The following is a 10,682-nucleotide window of genomic DNA, read 5'->3' as shown; positions in this document are numbered from 1 at the left end:
GGCCCTGAGGCCGGAACGCCACGGGCTCCGGACGCGGCCGCCCGGGGTCGCTCCCTCCGCGGGGCGGGGGGCAAGCCCGGGGAAGGGCGGGACCTGCAGGAGGCGCGGGAGGGGAGGTCCTAGGCCGGGAAGGGGCGCAGGCGGGCGGCCCAGGAGAGAGAGGGCGCTGTCTTCCTGGCGAAGGAGCTCTCGCTTGGCCTGCAGGAACCGAAACAAAACAAAATCTGCGAGGCGGAGCCGCGGGCTGAGCGGGTGCACAGCCCCCGGCTGGGGACCCGCGACCCGCGCCTCGCCCCGCGCTGCTCGGCCTCAGGCGGGACCCGAAGGAAGGGAGTCTCTCCCAGCGGCCGTCTGTCTTCAAGGACATCCCTCCCTCCCTGCTGCCCTCCCCAAACTGGAGGTGTCGGGACGAGCGAGGCGAGCGGGGCGAGCTGGCCCCTTGCCGGGGCAGGGTCGGCTTTTCAGCCGCGTGGACCTGCGGCCAGCTCTTTCCTCGGGGAGCGGCAGCGAGTGGTCTCACCGGTTTTGGCTGCTCTTGCCCAGGAACGACCGGGAGATAGATGGAGACCCCTTATTTACCGCCACCAACTGGCCAGGTCGCGCACCCAGAGACCGAAGAGGTCTCAGGGACAACTACCATCAGCCATTCCGCACCCAAGCCTGCAAATCAGAAACCTGAATTTATATTAGATTCAAAGAATTGTTATTCCTCCATCCCTGAAGTACATGCTTCTGGTCATCTACCAAGGGTGACGTGCTCTGGTCTTCCCACATAATAAATCGGGCAAAGCAGCAGAGAAGAGTCCCAGACTCACTTCCGTCTCCAAAGGTCCCTCTGGATTAATGGATTTCGAGGTTCTGGTTTGTGCATAGATACTAGAACTGATCGTCTGCTTACACGTCCTCCACCTCGGCCTCTCAGGGTCCGATCGCTGTCCACTCGATGTTGCAGGCTGTTCGAGCCCCTGAGGCAGAATCCAGGTGGCCTCGCAGTTCCGCCTTGGGCAGGAGCTGTTTCCTAGGAGTCACTGGGTGGGCTGCCGTCCGCCTGACGCTTCACATTGAGAAACGCTTCTCTTGTGGGAACGTCTGTTTCTAGTCATCTGATTTTCTAATTTCTTTGATCAGACTAAATATTTTCTTGGCAAACGGAAATTGACCATGCCATGAATATGATAACAACTTACTTGGAAAAAAGCTATTTTCTTTCCAAGCAGCAGAAAGGGGGGAGGGGCAGAGGCATGGCTGTTACACCGCCTGGAACAGACTCCAGCACATACATCTTTTTCAGTCCCTGAAGGGGCTTTGTAAAAGCTGCCTCCCCAACCCCGGGCATAGCTTCTTCTCTTTCTCTCCTCCCCAGATAAGTACACACCTGGTCTCCGAAGAGTCTTTGATACTCTTTATTAAAAAATAGAACTTCAATGGACGCCTCTGGAGGATTTCCCTTTAAAACATAGATGAAAGGCAAGGTTAATACAATGTTCTTTTAATCCTTTTGCTTTCTGAGTCAAAATAAATATTTTCTTCTGCATGTGATTGTACCGCCTGCCATTTGGCTGTGTCTATGAGCAAATCGACTGGTAATAAAAGTGTTTTTGAGGCTGTGTATTAAATGCAGGTCTCTTGAAATGGGGGATGGGGAAGAGTCAGCCCTTCACAGGCAAGAGTTGGTGGCTTTCTGAAAAAGCTGCAAGTAAAGGACCTTTCACCTCTCATTAGTGATGCTATCAGTGCTCAGGCAGAGTGGAGCTGAGGTCATGTTACATATGGCACACAGTCTGCTCAGCACTTGAAACATCAGCTTTGAAATTTTAGAGAGGGGAAAGGTCACCTTTAATAAGCTAAAGTCTGGGGCTCCCTTTGCCCTCCTTGCTAACTGGGTGGGTGTCCATATGCTTCAAGCCTTGTGCACAAGTCTCTCTCTCTCTCTGTCTCTGCTGTTCTGAGCTGCTTTTCATTTCACATCTCAATTTAAGTCATGATGTTTTCAGCTATTAATACTCCAAAAGGCCTTTCATTTTTACAGCAATCCTGTCATCTTTCCTTTTCTTTTTCAACAATCATAAAACTGTCCTTTCTGAGTGATAGCTTTTCGAAGCCAGCTTCCCTGGAGAAATGAACTGTATCTGCCCATCTGCATACATGGATCCAGACATGTGGGCTATAGGATTACCCTTCCGAGTGGGGAATTCAGACTTCACTCTTGTACACTACATAATTTAGTGAACTTTCAAAATGTTAAAACTTCCACATCATGTAAAAGGTCTAGTTTCTTGAACACTTCCTGAGCACTACTAAAAAATTTTCATGCCATTTCCTGAAATTTCATATTTTATTTTTGCCACGTGGGGGAAACATATACCCTGATTCTCCTCTAAGGCTGAAAGTTTAAGACTCACCCACAGATGATATAATGGTGGATACAGCACTGAAAAAAAATGCTTATATTCTACTTCCTTGTTCAGAACATATTAAAAATATTTGTGAACATTTGATTCTCAAATCTGTTCAAGGGAAATCAACCAAACCCAAGCAACTGAACTACTCCCCAAATCTCTTTGCAGTCACTGGAAAGATGAATAATATAAAGGGTTTTTGTTTTGTTTTGTTTTGTATTTGTTTTGTTTTCATGTGACTCTGCAAGGAACTTCCCAATAGTGATTTGCCATATTTAGTCCCAGGAGCTTTTTCTCCACACGAGACTACTATCTGTCATGAGTAGCCTTAAACACCAATACATAATTTCCTCACTTATTTTTCTTTTTTTTTTTTTTTTTGGTTTTTCTACGGTACCAGGAACCGAACTCACGACCTTGCGCTTGCCAGGCAGGTGCTTTGCCGCTGAGCTAAATCCCCAGCCCCTTATTTTTCTTTGTATGTGTCAACTCATTTTGTTTTTCTGTAGATACCAGACTGTGATTGTTTTTTCAGCTTTTTCTTCTTTTTATATATAAACTACCTGCAGTTTTGCCTATAAAGTAAATTTTAAAAATAAGACATGCATGGTAATTAACTTCAAACAAGTGGACTCAAGGATAATTTAAAATTCTTGATCCAATCTGCAACTGAAAACATTAGAACAATCTCCAAACATCCTCTTGAGCCAGCTAGAAATTCCTCATTAGTAAAAAATTTAATGACTGGAATATCTAGGCAGGATTTGATTTTGTTTTATATCTACTGAGACTCTCAAAAAAAATCTTCAATTTTGAATGAGGAAAATTTGAAAAGGCCGGTTTGCACATAATAGCAACTGAAACTATAGATGAGCAGAATGATTTCACAACCAAGAATGACATCAAGTAAATAATTCATGTCTAATCACTTTCCTGCATTAAGGTTTACTGCTAATGAGCTAGTGGACTTTGTGATACCCTAGCTAACAGAAAGCACTTGAAGCTTTGATGACCCAAATGGTTTAGTAAGTTCAATCAATCTAGTCAATAAAAAGTGAAGATAAATAAGTGCACTTTAATCTTACAGAGTATTTATGTCCATGCACATACACACGTATGTTTAGGAAGGAGGTAATTTTGTTTCATTTTGTATTAAATTTTAGAGTTTCAAAAAATTGCAGGAAAATGTAAGAGCCAATTATGACTCTCCAATGAGTCTGAAAAAATAAGAGTGAAATATTCAAAAGTTAGGTTCATCAGTGACAGTCTGGGAACTCATTAAAGATCTATAAGAGGGATATTAATAATTTTTCACCTTTTTTTGGTGGTAGTGGACATTGAACTTGGGCATTTGCTAGGCTAGCGTTTTAGCACGTCTAGGCAAGTGCTCTACACTGAGCTGCACCTCTAGCCCTTTTCAAACTATATTTTGAGACAAGCTCTCACTAAATTGCCCAGGCTGGCCTGGAACTTGAAATCTGCTTGCTTCAGCCTCCCAAGTAGCTGGGATAACAAATATGCACCATAATGCCAGGCTTAATTTTCACTTCTTATGGACTCCCTTGCTGAAAAGAACATTTAATATTTTACAAAACTAATCTCATCCATCTTTGGGAGGTATTATCTTATTACAATAGGTGATTATACCTATTACAAAGATATGGCAGAGAGGTTGTATAATTTGCCCAAGGGAATATAATTCTGAGGCAGTTTGGGAACAAGCAGTGTGAACCTGACTCTCTCTCTCTCTCTCTCTCTCTCTCTGTCCTCTCTCCTCTCTCCTTTCTGTTCTCTTCTCTCTCCTCTCTTTGTGGTGCTGGAGATCAATCCAGGGCCTCATGAATGCTAGGCAAGTGCTCTATCATTAAGATATACCTTCAGCTCCCAATGTGTTTAAAAAAGCAATTTCCCATAAAGAGATAAGTGATTCAAATTAATTGGTTTTAGTGAGTCCTCATAAAATGTTTTTGTTTTTAAATTAGACTCTATGATACAGGGTCAAGATTTGTGAGAGATTTTATAAATATACTTAAATTACCAAGAAAAAAAAAAAAAGCATGTCAGATGAAGTGGTATGAACCCACCTAGGGTTGGGTAGTTCTTCCATCCTGTCAGGAAATCAGTCCCAGTCTTAGCTAGTGCAAATGTCATGTGGGCGGAGACAGGCAGATTACAGAAGCATGAGGTAATTACTGCAGCTTAACTGTCCCACAGAGGAACTGGTAAGTGTTCATAAACAGGGTCCAACAGCGCACTATCTATCACGAGATTTAGACTGTTCTTTCAATACTTACAATGGTTTCCTTGGCATACTAACGAGAAAAAAAAATACTAGAAATTCTGGAAAGTTAAGGATTTGGTTGATCTTTATTTAGGGCATGCTTCATAAACTTTGGTAGACATGCAAATGACCTGAGGTACTTGTAAAAATGCAACTCACTAGGCGCTTATCCTCAAGCTCTGATTCCTTAGGGTTGGAGTAGGACCCTGGAATTTGCATTTGCACAAGCACCCCATTTTGGTGTAGCTGATGGTGGGCTGTCCTTTGAGAAAAAAAGTCACTCTGCCTAAGGTAAGAGCCTAAGAAAAGGAACGGTCTTTTGGAACAGCAAGAATAAAGCTTAAACTTCCCAGTGTTTACCTAACTGGAATTCACTTGTTGTTCTTTCTTTTTTGGGGTGTGGGGTATCACTTTGAAGCAGTGATACCTCACTGTTAAATTAGTCTTTTCATAGAGGAAAGAATCTTTGGGTTTCTTCTTTCTTTCTTTTTTCTTTTTTTTGTCTTTTTGAGAGAGGGTCTCGCTTTGCAGTTCAGCTGGCCTTGAGCTCACTTTGTAGCCCATGCTGGCCTCGAACTCACAACGATCCTCCTGCCTCAGCCTCCCGAGCATGGGGATTACAGGCGTTCGCCACCACCCTCAGCAAATCTTTAGATTTCTTTTTTTGGGGGGGGCGGTTCCGGTACTGGGAGCCAAACTCACGACCTTGCGCTTGCCAGGCAGGTGCTGTGCCCCTGAGCTAAATCCCCAGCCTCTAAATCTTTAGATTTCTGAAGAATTTTGTACAAAGTAAAATGTTTCTAGCCAACTAAGATAGAAAATAATTTGTTTTTTTAAACAATTCCTGTAGATCTGGGGATGCATCTTGGTGGTAGAGCACTTGGCTATCATATACAAGACCCTGAGTTCAATCCTCAGTACTGCAAAAATAACTAGACAGAAGATGATAGATGATAGGTAGATAGATAGATAGATATGCATACTTTTACTAAATTAGAGTTAGAAGTGATATCAGGAGCCACAAGAAAGAAAAATCTCTGAAGAACATCTAAATACCTGTCACAAAAGTTAAGCAAATCTCATAGCCAGCTTAAAAACCAGAAAGGTTTTAAATATCTCTTCTTTGTGTGTGACCCCAGTAAAATAGTGAACTCAACTAGACCCCCTTCACAAGATTTGCAGGAAGTAGAGATGCTCTGAAGAATTGCTACAACACGATAAGAGGACTAGAAAACAGAATCTACGAGAAAGTTAAAACCAATAGCATACACCACAAATAGCAGTATTTGTAGCTTAGAAAAGATTTTTACAGGGGCTGGGGATTTAGCTCAGCGGCCTAGCGCCTGCCTGGCAAGAGCAAGGTTGTGAGTTCAATTCCTGGTACCAGAAGAAAAACAAAAATACAAACAAAACAAACAAACAAAAAAAGATTTTTACAGTAAAGTACTTGACCACATAAATCAAAGCCTTTTCACTTACGAAAGGGAGAATAAGTACTGGAAAATATTAGTAGTCATAATTTCTATTTCTCTAATTTTAGAGATCAGTGAAAGGTGAGGTATTGGAAACATAGGTACCGTAACTCCGTTGTTGGCAGAAGCTGAACTCACCGGTCTTAGTAGAAGCCCTCGGAAGACATTTTAATTGGGATGGCGCCACTAAAGGCGTAAATAGTGGAGCGCTCACGACCTCATATCTGTCCTGTGTGTTTCAAGACTCATCAGAACGAGAAAGATGTGCTTGGCAGTAGCAAAGGCACGTAGGCTCCATGATCCTGTGCAAGTGAGAGACAGTTAAAGACTAACGTGGGGCGGGGGCTTCTGTTTACTTGTTGGCTGCATAGAATCTGGAGTAAGCTGTCCTAGCCAAACTGCCCTCTCGAGTTTCCTTTCAGGCATTTCTACTGTTTGCCGCTGCCTCGTAGGCTGTCTGAGTTCACTATAGGAAAAGTAAATATTGTCATTTCAAATAAAGAGCTGTTTATTGTATAACAGAACAGAGGCTGCCTTCTATTTTTGAGGCTCTGCTAAGTGAACTGGGGACAGTAGCCAGCGCAGCTGCCCAGGAGACAGTGTTTTCCAACAGCTAGTGTCCTTGATGCAAAACCGGCTCATGTGGTCTGTTAAGGGGCCGTTACACTGTACATGTCGTTGAATGTTCCTTGACTCTTTTGGGGGTTCAGTGAATGGGGGTACCATGTGTACTACCCTACTAGCCCGCTGGACTCACACAGAGAGACAGATCAAAGCCCAGACAGATCAAAGCCCAACTTCGGAGCCTGTCTGCTGTGAAACCCAACTTCTTCTCAGTGGAAGCAGAAAAGGCCTGAGGGTGTAGCTCCGTGGTAGGGTGCTTGCTTAGCAAGCACAGGCTCTGGGTTTAATCACCAGCAACAAAGAAAAGGGGCGGGGGTGGTCTTCATGGCATTTTTCCATCTGAAAAAGGGGTTCCATAACTTTGGTTCAAGATTGGGCTCACATTCTTGTTGTTCTTTTTCTTTTTGTTTTTGTTTTTTGGTTTTTCTCCAGTACTGGGAATCGAACTCACAACCTTGCACTTGCCAGGCAGGAACTGTGCCACTGAGCTAAATCCCCAGCCCCTTATTGTTCTTTTTAATGCTATCTTATTTGTTGATCAGGCTGGTCTCAAGCTCATGGGCTTCAGCAATCCTCTCACCTCAGCCTCCTCAGTACCTAGAACTATGGGCATTCACCGCCGAACCTGGCTGTGCTCAGTACTTTTAATGATGTCTCCACATCTGGTGCCCACCATATTTGGTCTGCTGTTCACATTTTGAGAGATGCTGGTTCTAGTAAGTGACAGGGAAAGTAAATCTAATTTAAGAGAAATAAAATTAGCCAGGTGTGGTGGTGCAGGCCTGTAATCCCAGTACGCAGGAAGCTGAGGCAGGAGAATCACCATGAGTTCCAGACTACCCTGGGCTACACAGTGAGTTCAAGGCCAGTCTGAACTATATAGCAATACTCTGTCTCAAAACACATAGACACACACACACACACACACACACACACGCTTTTTAAAAATGAGAAACAAAGGTTTGATTAATAAAAGTATGTTATTTCAGAAACAATACTTCACATTTTCATAGTTCTATTTTTTAAATACATTTCATTCATACATTTCATACATTTTTAAACACATTTCATCTTGTGAGCTACAGAGGAGAAATAATATGAACTCCACTTTACAAATACAGAAACTGAGACAAAGAATGGCAAAGTGATGGATACAGGGATAGAACCCTGAGTTCTCCATCTTTATCTACATGATTTATAGTCTCACTAGTAGGTCAAAAGTGACCCCCCTTTTTTGATGATACTGGGGATTGAACCCAGGGGTGCTCTACTAGTGAGCTATATTGCCACATCCTTTTAATTTTTCTGTTTTGAACAGGGTGTCACTAAGTTGCCAAGGCTAGCCTTGAACTTGCTATTCTCCCACCTCAGCCTCCCCAGTAGCTGGGGTTACAGGTGTGCAGCACTGCACCTGGCTACCTGAAGTTTTTAAGGGCTATAAAATTTTTCATGAATATTATTTACCTGTTTTCCTATTGATGAAGATGTCTCTCCTGCTAACTTCTTTCTGTTATAAATAATGATTCTGTTACTATCTTTTCACATATATCATTGCAGACTTACATAAATATGGTGCTGGCTAAATCAATAAAAGTTAAATTTCTAAACATATGTATTTTCATGTATATTGCTAGATTGGCCTTCAAAAATTGGACCATTTTGTAATTTTTTTTTTTGAGACAGGGTCTTACTATGTAGTTCAGGCTGGCCCTGAACTCACTATGTAGCTCAGGCTAGTCTCGAACTCGTGGTGATCCTCCTGCCTCAGCCTCCTCAGTACTGAGATTATAGGTGTATACCACCACACCCAGCTACCACTTCTCTTTGTGGTATGCACTACTATTTCTCCTAAATACCTATTTACTTTTTGCCAATCTTATTGGGGAAATGTATTAAATTTAATTTTTTTCATTTTTTATTATTACTTCAGTTTGGTGTCTTTTTGAATTATATCTAGAGTAGGTACAATGATACAGGAAAGTGTATGAACCTTAATCATATGTACAACTCAGTGACTTCTTACAGCCACATAACCATCATCTAAATACATGAAACATGTTCTTATCTCAAAGTTTTCCTTCCAGCTTCACCTACCTACCCAAGGGCAGTCTGTCTTCCGACTTCCCAATATCAATACATTTTGCCTTGAATGTAATATAATGAAATCACAGTTTTATGATGTCTTCTTTTGCTCAATATAATATCCATAAGATTTATCCATTTATTCTTTTTTTTTTTTTTTTTTTGTCTTTTTGTGACAGAGTCTCACTATGTCATTCAGGCTGACCATGAGCTCACTTTGCAGCCCAGGCTAGCCTCGAACTCACAACAATTCTCCTGCCTCGGCCTCCTGAGTGCTGGGATTACAGGCTTGCACCACCATGTCCGGCCATCCATTCTTTTTTATTATTGTATTATATTCAATTATATCTACACGATAGGTTAGATTATCCTTTTGTTGATGAACAATGAATTGTTTCTGGTTTTTGACAATAAATTAGGCTGCTATGAACTTACTGTATATGTCTTCCACTGAGCATATATACTCATTTCTCTTGGCCTTGCTGGTAGTAGAATTGCTTCATCAAAGAAGACATACAAATGGTATTTGAAAAAAATGTTCAGCCTTACTAATGATCCAGGAAGTGTAAATTAAAAGCATAATTAGCTATCACTTCACACTAGTTAGAAAGGCTAGTAACAAAAAGGTAAAAGGTAGCAACTGTTGGAGAGGTGGTGGGGAAAGGGCACCCTGTATTCTGTTGGTGGGAATTAAAGGAGTGTAGCCACTAAAGAAAACAATATGGAAATTCCCTTAAAAACCAAAATTAGAACTATCATATGATCCAGCCATCCCACTTCTGGATCTATGAAATATGATCTAAATGTACAGTGACTATTAAATCTTTTTTAAAAATGTATCAGAGTAAAAGACATGTTTCCACTAATACCCTCGGAATTCTCCTCCTTCCTTCAAACACCATCATCCCATCCTCACTGCCACTTTCTGAAGCTCTGGAAGTCTGCTTTCATGAATGTCTGTTTTAGGTGTGATCAATAATACAATGACTGCTGCTGACAAGGACCATCCAATGGAAAGGCAGACTCCTAAAGGCATTATGGTGTGACCTCATCCACCTTAGTAACTGGATCTGGGCACTGTGCGACTTCTGGCTCTTCCCCAAAGTCAGAGTGGAGAGAGATATCTGCTCTCTCATGCCCACTGCAGCATCACTCACAATAGCCAAGAAACAGAAGCAATTTAAGGGTTCATTGACACATGAATGACTAAAGGAAATATACACACACAATGGAGTAGAACTCAGCTTTTGAAAAGCTGGAAACTCTGTTATTTACAGCAATGCAGATGAACAGAAGGACAGTATGCTACTTGAAATAAAACAGGAACAGAAAGATCAATATTGCATGGTCTCACTCACACGAGGAACCTAAAAACGTCAAACACAGAAACAAAGAGTAGAATGGTGTAGCCAGGAGTTAGGGGGAGGGGAGATGTTAGTCAGATGATCCGACACTTCCTGCAGATAGGATGAGCAAATTCCGAAGCTCAATAGCTCAGCATAGTGACTGTAGTCACACACAAAGACAGCAATGTACAGTTACCTTGACTATGGTTATCATTTAACAATAGGTGCATATATAAAAGCATCACATTCTACACTGTAAATAAACACAGTTTTTGTCTGTTGTTCATCAACTTTGTAGCTTTTGTCAACAAAGTTGGCCAAGAAGATTGCTGAGTCAGAGAGTGGCATATGTTTAAGTTTTCTGCCTGTTTTGTTTTTTGAGACAGGGTTTCACTGTGTTCTAGGCTGATCTTGCACTGACTTTGTAGCCCAGGGTGTCTTCAAACTTGCAATCCTCCTGCCTCAGCCTCCTGAGTAT

At 42.0% G+C, this 10,682-nt stretch overlaps 1 protein-coding gene across 1 annotated transcript in view; it reads left to right on the top strand.

Moving 5' to 3' along the window:
- LOC106150142 (translation initiation factor IF-2-like) overlaps positions 1–1,612 on the top strand; it is a gene marked incomplete in the record, with an annotated part of 5,366 nt that extends 3,754 nt beyond the window's left edge. The window contains 1 exon segment of the mRNA XM_013521881.1: positions 1–1,612. Within this exon segment, the coding sequence (XP_013377335.1) occupies positions 1–679 (679 nt within the window).
- Positions 1,613–10,682: the final 9,070 nt, after the last annotated feature.

This window comes from Chinchilla lanigera, unplaced genomic scaffold (genome assembly GCF_000276665.1).
Source record: "Chinchilla lanigera isolate Chin_1 unplaced genomic scaffold, ChiLan1.0 scaffold00065, whole genome shotgun sequence".
In the NCBI taxonomy this organism is placed as follows: domain Eukaryota; kingdom Metazoa; phylum Chordata; class Mammalia; order Rodentia; family Chinchillidae; genus Chinchilla; species Chinchilla lanigera.
Note: the sequence above shows the minus strand (reverse complement) of the source record. Positions and strands in the feature narration are given on the sequence as shown.